Source organism: Globicephala melas, chromosome 17 (genome assembly GCF_963455315.2).
Source record: "Globicephala melas chromosome 17, mGloMel1.2, whole genome shotgun sequence".
Taxonomy (NCBI): domain Eukaryota; kingdom Metazoa; phylum Chordata; class Mammalia; order Artiodactyla; family Delphinidae; genus Globicephala; species Globicephala melas.
The window spans coordinates 6,545,001-6,560,308 of NC_083330.1; the positions used below are offsets into that span (position 1 = coordinate 6,545,001).

Consider the following 15,308-nt stretch of genomic DNA (forward strand, 5'->3'; position numbering starts at 1 on the left):
TTCCTCTTTATACAATTGTTCCTGGCATTTTAGGCAGAGGCATACTGGCATAGAAGGAAAGAACTGGTTTATGCAATGGCTTGGAGATGCCAATGCATATAACACTTTACCCATCGTTTTTCAAATTACCCATTTAACTGAGTTAAAGGACTTAAGGAATTCAGGTGGTGCGCAGATATGCTTTCAATGTAATTGGACTATCTTTAGACCCAGTTGGTCCATTCTTTAATTAACCTTGCACATGATATTTCCCATCTCTGACCCATATATCAGAGGAAGGTGGTGAGGGGCAAGCTTGCTTGCCTGAAGTCAGGAACTGCAAGAGGGCATTTCCCTCTGGAGCAGGTAGTCTCAACTTTATTTCATCTTCTTACACAGCATCATAGGCAACAGCTTCCATCCTAGCACCTCTCATTAGGTGCGCTGACTCGCAATGCAGAAAGGGAAAAAGACGCCCCCTGGGGGCTTATCAGTATCTGAGAGAGGGAGATTACAGGCTACCTGTGTAGCTACACACACCCCATTTTCCCCAATTCACCTTGGACCCTCTAGAAAGGTTATTCTTTTCACTCCTTTCCTGAAAGAATCACTAGTCTACGACTTTGGAAGACACATTCATTTCAGTAAGGTAGCAGAAATAGAAGAAATGGACTGAGAAGATGGTATTTTTCTAAGGTCTACCACTGTTTGAATTTTTGAACATCTTTCCTCGTGTGATTGCTAAATAATCTACCTGTGCTGACTCCTTGATTCTCATAAAGGTGCTTTGATACAAACATTAATTATTTCCTCCTGTGGATACATGGAAGATTGGGACACAGGTGGATTACAGGTTTTAGTTTCAGAACTTTTACCAGACATCAAACAGTCAGGCTTCTGAAGAGAATGGGAAATAGAGCGGAAGGGAATCATATCCTTTCAGGGTTATATTTATTTTGCCCAGGGGGTAAGTCAACACAGGTTCAAGAGCCCCAGTTTTTATATGAAATCTTCAAGAAGAGTCTTTTCTTCAGAAAGGCCTAGGTGTTCCTCAGAAAAGATCCAGTTCTTTAGTCTTATTAAGGTATAATTTGCCCAATTAAAGCCCTAGCATTGTGAAAAGCATCATCTCATGTGAAATATGGCTACACTTCTTAAAAAGGAGTGGTAATGAGGCATTCCTACTGACCAGTATGACTGCCTTTGTTGTTGTTGTACACGTTGAGAGATTCTGCCATTTATGATAAATTCTCATGCATCTATGGGCAGAATATATCCAGGACCATGAGAAACACAGAAAAACACATGCTCACCCGAACACACACACACACACACACACACACACACACCCCAATTTCTCTGACTAGGTAACTTCCAGATAGGGGCTCAAAGACTTTAATGGAAAAGTATTCCATGCAGTAGCTGATAGTGTTACAATTGTAGATCAGATACCTGTAACTTACAAGTCACATAGTAACTCAAAACATTTTATATTTTCTTGGCCACTAGCAAAGCTTCTTATCAGCCAGCCATGGCCCTAGTTTGTTTAGGAGTCCTTTCAAGACAGTTTCATCAAAGCACGTAACTCAGGAATGAAAAACAATAAACACCTGGCTAATGCAGAACCATTAAAAACTCCAAAGTGAAAAATGGACAAACAGAAAAGTATTAACAGTGACATTGGTTTCATGACCTTTGTTATTATAAATATAAATCAATGATGATGTTTCATAAGTACAATGGAAATCTGAAAATAGATTTTAAAAGTTAACTTTTTAATCAAGGAAGGGAAACTTGCCTTACTTGCCTATTCAAACTAAAGAGATCTGGGAAGATATCAGCACCTCCTCCAGTGATAGAGCAGGGGGCTTCTTTCTGGCATCATCCCTCCTCTGATCTTTTCTGCCACACCATCAACATCCAGGCACAAAGCAATATAATGTTCCCATTTTCAAAATGAATGCTATAGGGAGGAAAATGTTATAACCAGGAAAGTCTCATTCAGGTTAATGTGAATTCCATGTCTCAAAGTATTACAGAAGAACTGCTAAAATTAACAGGCTTTTGGCACTTCCATTATAAACCACATTTCTAAGCAGTTTATAACTCCACTGTTTTTAATGAGAAATTACTCTTCGGGATGAAACTTGGCATGCATGGTTTAAAACAAAAAAATGCTCAAATTCATCAGGGCCGATGTAAGCTGTAGCCTCCTGGTGCTCTGCTTTCCTAGCGAGACAGTCCATTTAAAAAATTCACTGTCTAGGGCTTCCCTGGTGGCGCAGTGGTTGAGAGTCCGCCTGCCGATGCAGGGGACACGAGTTCGTGCCCCGGTCCGGGAAGATCCCACATGCCGCGGAGCGGCTGGGCCCGTGAGCCATGGCCGCTGAGCCTGCGCGTCCGGAGCCTGTGCTCCGCAACGGGAGAGGCCACAACAGTGAGAGGCCCGCGTACCGGAAAAAAAAAAAAAATTCACTGTCTACAGCTGGCCCTATCAACCAATGGAGAACAAAGGCTATCTGACTCTGGAAAGTGCACCTTCAAAGAAAAAGATCAACTGAAAATACACTTGCTCTTGGGCATCCTCTGGGGACTGGTTCCAGGACTCCCCTCAGATACCCAAATCTGAGGTTTCTCAAGTCCCTTATATAAAGTGGTGTAGTATTTGCATATAACCTACACACATCCTCTCCTATACTTTAAATCATCTCTGGATTACTTATAATACCGAATATAATGTAAATGCTATGCTAATAGTTGTAAATACTATGTAAATGATATGTAAATAGTTGCTGCTGGTGCGCGGCAAATTCAAGTTTTGCTTTCTGAAATTTTCTGGAAATTTTTTCCCCAAATATTTTCCATCCAAGGTTGGTTAACTTGCAGATGTAGAACCTGCAGATATGGAGAGCCGACTGGATATCAATAACATCAAAGTGGAAGTAAATAAGAGAAAAAATATCTTCAAGATTGGTAAAAGTAAATATTCCCCATGTTAAAATTTTAAATTCAGTTTAAACAAGGCAGCTTTCAAACATTTAGATGCTTCATGTGGAAGCTTCTTGCAGGCAAGATTATAGTTATGGTTTTGGGGGCCACAGTATTTACTAACAATGGTTTACCACAACCTTGTTTTCTCCTAAAGGTATACATTTTAGATTCTTAGATTTGGTTGTATACAGTATAACTTTTATCTTAAACAACTGATAATATTTTTAAAATGTAAATGTTAATAACATTTAATGAAGTCATGATAACTATATTTAATTTTCCTTGAGGTGTAAGTTAAATATTCTACCTTATGACTTCCCAGAAACCCTGAGATTCACGTTTGGATAAGCTAAGATGTAGGATGATAAAAGTAATTAGTTAAATAGGTTCTGCATTTCCAACTATTCCCATCTTAGTCATCTATGCATATTCTGATAAGAACACATACATAGGCCAACCCACATACTCATTGTAAGTGTAACTCAGCTAACTTACTATGTGCAACTAAACATCAGGAGATCACAGTCCCACTTTCATACTATTTTAGAGTCTAAATAAAGATTTTTCACCGATAGGGGATGTTCAAGGAGCTGATTTCAAGCTCTAAATACACTGCATAACATGTGCGGGGAGAGGTGAACTATAAGAGCTTAGAAATACCCACCATGGTTTTCCTCTCAGCATCATGTCTTAGTCTATGTTTTCTTAGTCTATTATTCTAGGCTCCAATGTCATTCATTCAGATGGGGAAAAGGAGAGTAGCCTAGTTCAGGATTTTAAGAAGTGGATATGGGCCTGAGGACTGGCAGATTCCAACTTCCTTACCCCAAAGAAGGTCAGGTACTGGAGGAAGAACGGATTTGTTAACACGGTTATGATAACAATGATGGCAAGTAGAAAAGGGAGCATGGCGGCCAAGACAGCCATGATGGTGAGTCAAGAATCTGAGGAGAGGGAGGGCTTCAGGTTCGGAAGTGCACACCGCCCAGGTTCAGACCCAGACTGGGAAGGAGAAAAGCAGGGGAGGGGGAGTCGTTCCAGGATTGGGGGTGTTTGGGAAGGGGGTGAAAAGGAGGGAGGCAAGAGGCACCAGACGCACAGGCAGAGCAGCTGCTAAGGGCAGGCTTCCAGCAGGGCAGGGGGATCTCCAATAGCTGAGAAATATCCCCAGGGTCTTTTCAACTTTCTAGGAAGTTAGCACAATGCTGGGAAGCAGTAGAATAAGTCATCCTTCATAGCTAAATAGGATTCTCATCCCTACCCCAATTCTCTAACCCAACCCTTTCTTTTTATTTTTTTTATTTTTTTGCGGTACGCGGGCCTCTCACTGCTGTGGCCTCTCCCGTTGCGGAGCACAGGCTCCGGACGCGCAGGCTCAGTGGCCATGGCTCACGGGCCCAGCCGCTCCGTGGCATGTGGGATCCTCCTGGACCGGGTCACCAACCCGCGTCCCCTGCATCGGCAGGCGGACTCTCAACCACTGCGCCACCAGGGAAGCCCCCATCCCTTTCTTGAATTGAGCCCATCACACAAAAAAAGTATGCCCACAAGAAATAGTTCCACACACCAAAACCCACATTGGAGATCCAGTTTTGGTACCAAGAAAACCATTCTTAAACTTGGACCTTTCCCTACTTCTTTCAGGTTCAAGTACCTTACTTCTTTCCTCTGTTCTAAGCCCTTGCAATCATGTCATTTAAGAAAAACTACAACAAGCAACTAAGATCATATTGAAATATCAGTTTAGTTTTTCCAACGAAGCAAAATATCAAAACGTTCCTTAGTATCGTCACTCAGTAACTTCTAACACGTACGATAAACTGTGAGAACACTAAACCATGCGAGCATGTTAGAAATAACATCATGAGCTCCAAAGCTCAAAACTGTAATTGTTGCATAGACATTTAAAATTGGAGTTTATGACACTGAAGTATCCCACAAAGTCAAGATAGCTAGCTACATTTGAGGGTTTTGTATGCTATCTGATTTAGTGGCCAAAACCATATGATTGCTCGACTTACGCTCTTACCTATAAATTTATTTAAAACATACTTAAAGACCTCAAAACTTATGAAAGATGCCAGCTTAATAACACTCCCACGGGAGTTTTAATTACACTAACGATGTTCAGAGTATTGACTATGAATTTCCCAAAGTCCTAGAAGTTATGGGGGTGGGTGGAGAGCTAATCAAGCATGATGCTCTAGATTACTTGTAACCCTCCCCTTCCGCCTCCTCCTTTTTCTTACATTTATTGAAGTAGAAATAATGACTCCATCATAATGTGCTTGCAAATCCTGTATTTTAGATAGGATGAGTTTTGCCCCATTGAAGTACAATACGTAATACTCTAAATAGGAAAATAAACTCGAAGGAGATTTTGCAGAGATGATAATAAATCTTGTTTTTCTCAGAAGTTATCAAATGTCTAATGTTAGCCCTGACATTTTAACGCAGAGTTCATCACAAATAGGTCCTTCCTCCTATGTTTATGTGAAAAGATTATACACTGTCCTCCCTCATTTCAATGATAAAAGCCCAATATTCCAAACGCCCATTATTCTTCACTCTGTATATAGCCAGTATGGGTTTGTGTTTTGAACTTCCTTGCGTCTAAATCAACCAAAGAAAGATTCAGGACCTGATTCCACAAAAGCAACCGCTGAGAACAGTAAAGACCATTATTTCCTCTCCCACTGCTGGCAGAGGTCAGCATCCCTGTCATTAGCCATGTCATAACATAATTGTATTACTACTCCTTCTGTGGGCAGATACTGAGCAATAACTGAACACATCATATCATTGCAAAAATGAAAAAGTGCCACTTCTTTGTCCCAATTTAGCATAAAATCAGTGAAAACAATCTTCAGAAATGACACTGCACTAAGAAACTGAAAGGAACTGTTATTACTCTGCGGGTATATATTTAAACTGATGCTCTGACATCTTCAACTAGAACCAAAAAAGAGGACTCTATTTTACTACTGGACTCCAATTGTGAGCTCCTATAATCCAATTTCTTTTGGTAACATTCAGCTCAATTAAGGGATACACTGTTACTTAAAATGGCCTTAATTAGACGAAACTCCAGTGTGGTACCCATCTCTCAATGTCTGAAATATAGCCATGCTTTAAGTTGCCAGAGGTGACCACTGTTACTTCCAGCCTACATGTTTCTGTCCAGTCTATGAGCTACACTGCTATTTCAAAGGCTGACCTATATACAGCAACGTGCCATCCGTTCTGGCTGTTTGTATAAGAGATGCCTCGCACAGTTGCCATAACCAGCATTGTTGCATTGTTCTCACTTTTCTCCTGCAATGGGCTATGTGAAAATGGAGGCCAGTTTGCATAGTGATGTGCTCATAACGTAATGTGCTCTTACGATAGAGCGATACTAAATTAAACTGTTTTCCAAAAAATTCCTCCTACAGAGTTTATTAACTGAACAATGTAAGTAGTGTTTTGGCAAAATCTATAGAGCAGCAGTGCTGGAAAATGTCAGCAAAGTAAAACAACCTCATTTTAGTTTAGAAAAGCTTCAGGAAGAGGATATTCATTTTCTGGATTAGGGTCTCTTCTGACATTGAAAAAAATGTCACTGGAGAAACTAGTTACAACTGTGTGCTGCTGCAGCACAGAAAGATACTGGTTCCTCTGGGATTCAGCACACTGACGTTAGTACAGTGTTGACAGATTTTAAATAAAGACAATTAGTAATTTATGATCTTTTCATCCTATTGAAAACAAATAACCTGACAAAGTGACTGTTTCTTGTAATAAACTACGTATTCATGACACCTCTGAAAGAGACAAGGTTTACTTTGCAGTCTCCTCTCTCTGGGAGAAGTCAGGTCCAACTTGTTTTTACTAAACGTGGATACAGATTTCTTATTTCACCTCTTTCAAACTTCTGCCCACCTTTCAGATCCCTGCAGATCTACCTGAGTCACGGTAAAAATGAATCCTGGTTGACTACATTCTAAGCAACTAAAACTGTGGAGTTGGACAGAAATTTTGTGCCAATGCTAATCATGATGGAGTAGAAAACACTAGTGCCCGGGTTTTCTGGGGCCTAGCAAACCTACTCAGTACACTGAATATAAGCTGGGATCAGTGACAAATATATTTGTTAGACTGCTACCCAGAGAAAGGCAGGAGCAGACATCCTGTGAGAAACATTTCCATGAAGTCTCTTCCTACTATTAGAAGTGTATCTTATGACTGTGCATCTTTAAAAATCCATTATTCCCTGGATAAGTAAAGTAGAAGACTTGCATCTAGTCTATAGAAAGGGTGGCTAATTTGCATTTTAAAAGAACAGTTTGCTCCTCATACACCGGGTGACTTAAAAGGAACTTCAATGAGCTAGTAAAGAAATTCTGAAGACTTTCTAAATTAATTTATTCAATTCACAGCACAACCCACTAAAATTATTTAAAGCACTTAATTGGAAAATGATTTAATATATTGGAGTAATTCTTGATTTTCCAAAGCATTTAACTTTTAAATCAAATCTGACCCTACTATCACAAGAATGACGAGTGAAATGTGCATCCAAGTCATTACCTTCTTTTTGGAGCCTAAAATCACTGATAAATTTAATAGGATTTGTCCAGTTTCATTGCCAAAATGTTTCTGACCTTTTGGTTCCAATTACTACTGCGGAATATGTCTTTACCATCCAAGATAAGACTGCTACTTTATTATTATGGTTAGTAGTAGTAGTGTTATAAGCAAAAATAAAATGCTGCAAACACAAAAGACCTGCTCATTAAGGCAAAACAGACTGTATTACCAACAAATAATGAAACTTCATCACGCAAACTTCTCTGGCCAAAGTTACCCATGCCTTCCAACTTGCCCCTAGTTAAAAGGGCCCCTTCTTGCAGGATGAAAAGCCTTTCTGCCTTGCACAAGACTAGATTTCCCTGGTTTCTAAGTTGCCTAAACATCATCAACACATGCACATCCCTTTTCCTGGATTTTGCACTGTACACACGGCATCGGGGAGTTTCTCCACGAGGTGATATAACTCACAGGGTGTGTGTGTGTGTGTGTGTGTGTGTGTGTGTGTGTGTGTGTGTGTGTGTGTGTGTGTGTGTGTGTGTGTGTGTGTGTGTGTGTGTGTGTGTGTGTGTGTGTCGACTGACCAAGACTCGGAGTTGCGAGTTCGTTGCGTGATGGGGAGCCCGGGGGCTGAGGATGCAGCGCGCTAAATACCTCTGTATCGCGTAAAAAAGCTGTTTGATGATGACTCGCCACCAGGCAAATGTTACTAGTCCCAACGATTTAGCCAGCGGAATTCACCGAGGGGCCGACACGGAATTGCTCGCAGGGGCTGGGAGTATCTGACAGGGTTACCACGGAGCGGGAACTGGGCGTCTAAACGTCTCGCCCTGAGTCTCAGAGAACTCCATTCTCCCCGCCACGTTCACCGGGCGGGACTGCTTAGACACGTCCCAAAAGCCCGAGGCGAGGACAGCCGTGGACCTGCGGCTGCTCTCGGAGTCTGGTCCCCGCGCGTTCTCCCTCCGCGGGCTGAGAGTTCGAGGAACCCCGAGAGTCATCCCCTCCCTCCGTACGCCCTGACTGCTGCATCCTTCGGACGAGCGGACCTCCGCGGTAGACCCGGTCACCCTCATGGCCCGCCTCGCCCCGGGCCCCCGCGGCCTCGGCACCTGGAGTCACCGGGCTGTGAGCATAGCCCAGCCCGGGACCTGCTCCAGCCCCGCGCCGAGGGCGGCAGCTTTGGACGTGAACGCGACGCGCTCGCCCGGCTCCTAACAAACTTGCTGTTTCTGCGCGCACCCCTGGGCGGGAGCTGTCCCCCGGCCCCGGCGCCCCGGCGGCACCCCGGCCCCCAGGCCGGCGCCCGGACCGGTTCGGGAAAACAAAAGCGTTGCGGAGCGCTGTGCCCGGCGGGGGGCGGGGGCGTCTCCCGGGTCCCGGCACCCCGACTCCCGGCGGCTCCCCTGGCAACTAATCCCGGGCGGGGAAGCGGTGCCACGAGCCCCCACCGCCGGGAGAGCAGGGAGGGAGGGAGAAGGGGAAACCAGAAAATAAACGGAATTCTCCCACTCTCTGCCTGTGTTCCCGGACCCCAGACACACCCCCAAAGTATTCCGCCGTTCTTTCCTAATTTTTTTCAACGCCCCCCCGGCAAACCTAGGCAGGGAGCCTTAGTCGCGAACAGCAGGAAGGAAAGGATCGAGCAAATCGTGTCACTTTCCGCACCATCGCGGGGGCCGGGCAAAGCCCGGGAGCGGCTCCGCAATATTTACTCCCCGAGGGCACGCAGGGCAGCCGCGGGCTGCGAGCCGAGCGCGCCCGGGACCGGCCTCGGGCGACCGACCGCCCGGCCGCCCAGCGGGCTCGCCGCCGCCGCCCCCCTCCCGGGACCGAGCACTCAGAACACGGTGGAAACAAAAGCAGAGCATTCACCTTGTTGCAATAGTAGGGGTCCAGGCAGGGAGAAGGTCCCAGACAGGGAGCGTCGGGCGCAGCGGCGGGCTGGGCTGGAGGTGGATAAAATCTTACGTCCATTTCACTTTCACATCAAGCAACTCCTTTTCTTTGCCTTTTTCAAAAAAGTGTCCAGCAAAACAAGCTTAGACGGAACAGAGAGAGGTGTCTGGACTCAGGAGTAAGAGAAACACCTTCCTTCCCTCACATCCGTTTGTGGTTTGTTTAAGAAGAAGAGGAGAAAAAAAAAAAAAAAAGAAAAAGAAAAGGGGGGGGAAGCGCTCAACTCTCCCCCAAGCCGCGGCGCGCACCCGTCGGCGCCGAGCGCGCAGCCTGCTCCGCCGCCGCCGCCTCCCGGCCCCGCCGCCGCCGCCGGGCAGGTAACTTCATGCGCTCATTGTCCCCCCCGCCCGCCCCCCCATCCCCGCCTCCCGCGCCCCTCGCCGCCCGGCACACGCGCTAGCGCTCGGGCTCTAGGTACTGGGCGTTTTATTGGAGTCTCTGAGTTGCTCTGCTTTGAGTTTATTTTCTCCACCTTGGAGGCCTGGGATGGGGGGAGGACTGGAGAAGGAGACGGGGCGGGAGGTGGGGGTTTGTGAGCGCCCGGGGCCGGGCGGGGTGGAGTGCACGGCACGACGCGGGCTGCTCGCGGCCCAATGGCGGCCGCTCGGGGCCGGGGGCCGGCGGAGGGTGGAGCGAAGGAGGAGGAGGAGGAGAGCGCTGCCGGGTCCGGGCCGAGGCGGCGGGACCCCGGGGACCCTCCGCTGCGCCCGGGCCACGCTCCTCCGGGCCAGCGCGTCGCACACAAAGGGGCCGGCGAGCCCGAGCCAGCTGCGACCGCGGGGCACGGCGGGGAGCGCGCAGCCAGGGGGCGCTGTGGCGCAGCCCGCCCCGCAGCCCCGCCCCCGGCCCCGCCCCGGCCCCACCCCGCTCCCACCGCCCCCTCCGCGGTGGTCCCCACCTCTTTCTCTGCGTCCCGCACCTCCCGCGGCGCGGCCGTTCCCCACCCCGCTGTCTGCTCCCCCAGCCCTATTCCCACTTTCTGGTGGAGGTGACTTTTCCGGGCAGCGCCGCTCTCGGGGCTGGGAGCCCTCAGGGAGCGCCAACCCTCTGCGTGCTGAGAGTGGGCCACTGTCCCAGGGACGCGAAAGGACTGCAGGGTGTGGACGGGCTGGAAGGGTCTCCCCTCTCCTGCTGCTCGCTCCCGCCTCCAGCCCTCCCCTCCCCGTGATCTCTGTCCCCCAGGAGGGTTTGCGAAGGCTAGGGCTGCCTTAAGGACTCGCAAAGACCACAGGGGTAGTTCAAAGGGTAAATAGAAAAACAATGATCAGCACACAAGATTGGGCTAGAGGGAAAACACGTGGGCTTGCTAATTGCCCATTACTGGATTCTTGTCCTTTTCTAGTTGGAAGCCCAGTAATTCTCTTGGAGGTCCACGGAAGACCTGGAATCAGCCTCCCTATTTCTCTGTTCCGTAAGTGGGACGAGGAAAGCTCCAGTCACGTTTTCCCGCCTTACTTCTCAAACCCGGAAACTTGGAACTTCGTGTCTCCTGGTGGTTGGAAAGTTTGGCGGATCTTGGCCGCTGTCCAACAGATTTATTCCCGAGGCTCTGTCCTTGGTGGGAACTCCAACAGGAGTGGGCGATAGTTACTCTCCCAGGAGGGAGCAGCCCCGAACACTGGACCCAAGGCCCTACAAAGAAGCCTGGAAATACTTCATCTGTTCCACTTGTTTCTGGCGCCAAGAAGGATACTAATAACATTTCACCACCGGGCACAGCCTTCTAGTGCACGTTGATTGCCAACTGCTCCGTATAACTTTCCCATAGCTATGTTGCTTCCTCTGCAATTGAGAGCATCAGTCACGTACAAGCAGAGAGATCTGAAAGAAAATCTATGAGGACAGTATAAGGAATGATAAAATGAACATCACTGGGCGTCTATACATGGCTCCTTTAGGAACATTTTGTTAAGCATTGCTTTATACTTCTTACAGCCTTTTTCTTGTAAGCCATGGTTTTCTTTCTTCCCTTCATCATTTTTTTTAAACATCTTTATCGGAGTATAATTGCTTTATAAAAAAATATGGAACGCTTCACGAATTTGCGTGTCATCCTTGCGCAGGGGCCATGCTAATCTTCTCTGTATCGTTCCAATTTTAGTATATGTGCTGCCGAAGCGAGCACACCCTCATCATTTTTATAAGTGGCAAGAATCCAGCTTTCTCCCTACCTCCAGATTAACATGGTGCAGATTGGTGTAGGGAGAGAGAAGTGTAAGAAAAAATAATTTTTCCCCACTGGATTCAGAAGAGCCTCCATATTTCCAGATCATTCAAGGCACAAAATAAAAAGTAGAAAATATGTTCTTTCTTTAAATAAAGGTCTTTATAATAAAATTTAAATGAAGTTTTGTGGTTTGTAACATCAGTGTTCAAATTTCAATTGTAGATGCTAAAATGTGCCTATATGCATTTTCTTCCATGATTTAAAAAAAAAACTTTTAGGTTTAAATTAAACATTTCTAAGCTTAAATTTCTGTCAGCGATCCAGCATTTATTACCATCGTATTACATCTCTTCAAAATTGGATTTTTAAAAACTTCCTTAGCATCTGTAATTGATTTCTGTTCGATGGCCTTGTGAACATCAGAAGATGAAATAGTTCAGGGCGGAAACAATATTATCATCAACATCTTGACACCTGGGGGAAGATAACGATGTCTCCACTTTGCTCCACAGACTTACCACTTTCCTCTGTCTCGAGGGAAAATCCACGTGCAGTGTGTAGAGTCAAAATGATGTGTTTGTGTGTGCGTGGCGTGGTGTTATGGTTAAGAATGTGAACCGTTGATAAAAAAGCTCTTCACTCCAATCACTCATATATGGAGAGTAGCCCCTGAAGGTCAGTGGGGAGTGGAGATGAAAATGGTGCGAATGATCAGTCATGCCTGTGTGATGATGTCTCCATAAAAATCCCAAAAGTACGGGGTTCAGAGAGCTTCTGGGTTGGTGAACAGTGGAGGTGCTGGGAAAGTGGTGGCCCTGGAGAGGGCATAGCAGCTCTGTGCCCCTTCCCAGGTACCTTGCCCTCTGTAGCTCTTGCATCCGTTTGTTCCTCTATATCCTTTGTTATACCCTTACATATTCAACTGGTAAACAGTAGTCAACTGTTTTCCTGAGTTCTGTGGGCCACTCCAGAGAATTAATCAAACCCGAGGAGGGGGCCATGGGAACCTCTGATTTATAGCTGATCGGTCAGAAGCACAGGTAACAACCTAGACTTGCAATTGGTATCTGAAGTGTGCGTGTGTTTGGTGGGGGGGGGGCAGTCTTGTGAGAATGAGCCCTTATCCCGTGGGATCTGATGTTATCTGCGGGTAGATAGTGTCACAGTTGAGTTCAATTGCAGGACATTCAGCTGGTGTCACAGAATTGCCTGATGTGGAGAAAACCCACACATCTGGTGTCAGAAGTGTTGAGTATACTAGTAGCGTAAGAGCAAAGGAGAAACACAGGAGGAGGGCCGAGTTTTACCCAACTCACGTGGGAATGTGAGCTGTTGGTAAAAAATTTAAAAATCCTTAACTCCAATCCCTCATACATAGAGAGTAGACCGTGAGGGTCATCTCGGTGTAATCGGAAAAAATACTCCCTTTACAATGCTCCACCCGAGACCTATCACGTATTGAATGGGTGCACTTCTACCAAGAAAAACTTGGGGGAATTTGAACAGCTCGACCTCTGAGTAAATCTTATTACTTTGGAAGATAAAATAGTAGAGAGTCATTATATTACTTTTCAATTTCTGGAACATTTAACTATGTCACAGCTAAGTGTACTCATTTGTCCATTTATTCATGTATTTGTACATTCTTCAACAAAGCCATATGAACGGGGGGCAGGGGGAAGCACTATGCTATATGTTGTGTGTAGGTTAACGTATAAAAACAAATTACTTAAAACAGTTTCTTCTTTAGATGAGTTTAGAGTCTTATCCAGCAGTATTTCCAACATTGTTTGGTCAGTGGAGTCACCTCAGCAGCTTTGAAAAATACTTGTGCCCGGGGTCCTCCTGCATAGAATCTGATTCAATTCATTTAGGGTAGGGTCTGGGCAACAAAACATGAATGAATTATTGTATAAGGTCCGAAATACAGTTTGGTCATCTGAACTAGGGACTTTATATACTCTCATTACCAGAAAGCATGTGTCTATGAAGGAAACATCTCCGTACTTGCATTGATGTAATAATATGGATAGCTACAATATATAAAATGCCTCCTATATCCTAGACCTGGTGCTCGTTTCTTTACCTTTAATTTCACTGTCTCATTTAGTTTTACAAATTACATTGGAAATCCTAACCAGTAATTACAAACCACACTTAGTCTTTGATTTGGTACCCTGAACATTACCCATCTTCATTTTAATTATGGTTTCATAAATTGTAGTGTTTTCAAATTTGCAGTTGTTTTCCTTGACCACATTTTATGTTTACTGATTCTTTGTACTATGTCGGTAAGTCCTAAATCTTGTAGTAATGTCTCCAAATTACATACAGAATGTGTTACTTTAGGGAAAATATCCCCTGGACAGTTCATCCTATCCGTGATGAGAGTCTTATAAAATCATTCAACAACAAAGTGGTACTTCCTGAGGGACTTTTTTATTAGGTTTGGGAGTTAGTTTTTCTCTGAGGGAGACTCCCTCTATATATGTACTATGAGAATGAAACATAGGGATTTATTTTGAAATACCAAATTTTAAAACTAAAATCAAATTATGCCATATTTTATAACTAAATATTCAGTCTTTCACTGGCCTCTTATTTAAGGGTGACCTTTCCAGTAAAACTAATGCCTCAATCTCTCCTGTAGAAGAGAAGACTTGTTCTTTTTACAGACCATTCATTTGAACCTCATTGGGCCACCTTCTGTTTTAAGGCACCTCATTATGCATGTGTATATAGGTTGACCTTCCTAACAAGGTTATGGGGTGAAATAGCTGTTTGTTTCCTTAGAACCTAACCAACCCGGAGTCCTACACGTTTTAAAGTTTCGAAAAACATCATTAATGGTTTTGATGGGAAAGGTTTACATTTTATCAACTCGCTAGTTAGAATTTACTGTTGTCCAGAGTCATTCAATATTTTTCTAAAGTAATTCAAATGTAAACTAGACTGATATGCAATACATAATATAATGCAACAGGAGAACGCAGAGTACTGAAGTTTATTTCCTGGGGAGACTAGCGAGAAATGACTAGATTCTAAGTCTTTCAACCAGAAAATAAAGGATTTCAGAATGATGAGGAAAGTTCGAAAGAAATGATATAGGGCCCACGGATACCTCACATGGTACTCAATGACTCATAAAATGCAGTATTTTTTTACATAATATGGGAAGTGTGCCATGCTTGTACATTGTACCATTGAGTGTGATACAGTACTTTGATCTTCAACAATATACGACATTTGTGGCATAATAGCTATAATAGGACTATTCAGCTATTTTACACAGCAATAATCCAGTCCTCTCTCATCAGGATAAACTGTGAGGACAAATCCTTTCAAAATCAGAATTAGTTCCTTGTAGAAGAGGGAGGCTACAATTATGCCTTAAATAGGAGCAGCTGCAACATGGTATCGGCCTGGAGAGTGGCAGTGAAGTGTTTTTCCAATGCAATTAAATGGGTGTTTTTTTTAATGCAAACTAATGTTCTATAAAAAGTCAACTGCAAGGTGAGTAGGTGTGGGATTGATGAGATGAAAGGCACAAGCATTTTGCTTACCTGAGTTAATATTCCTGCCTTGGTAAATGATATTTTGGTGAAAATGGGTAATCAAGCCTCCTACTTTCCCATGAAGTGGG

The 15,308-nt window shown here is 44.8% G+C and overlaps 1 protein-coding gene and 1 non-coding gene across 3 annotated transcripts in view; both read right to left on the minus strand.

Annotated features, from left to right (window-relative positions):
- Window positions 1–9,664, minus strand: part of TOX (thymocyte selection associated high mobility group box) — a 298,681-nt gene extending 289,017 nt beyond the window's left edge. For both annotated transcript variants that reach the window (XM_030859692.2, XM_030859691.2), the window contains exon 1: window positions 9,415–9,664. In XM_030859692.2, the coding sequence (XP_030715552.1) occupies window positions 9,415–9,516 (102 nt within the window). In that variant the 5' untranslated portion in view covers window positions 9,517–9,664. The remainder of the gene's footprint in view (window positions 1–9,414) is intronic.
- A 1,852-nt stretch (window positions 9,665–11,516) lies between these two features.
- On the minus strand, window positions 11,517–11,623 carry LOC115855091 (U6 spliceosomal RNA). Its single transcript, XR_004040279.1, has one exon. It is a non-coding gene; the product is annotated as a U6 spliceosomal RNA (small nuclear RNA).
- Window positions 11,624–15,308: the final 3,685 nt, after the last annotated feature.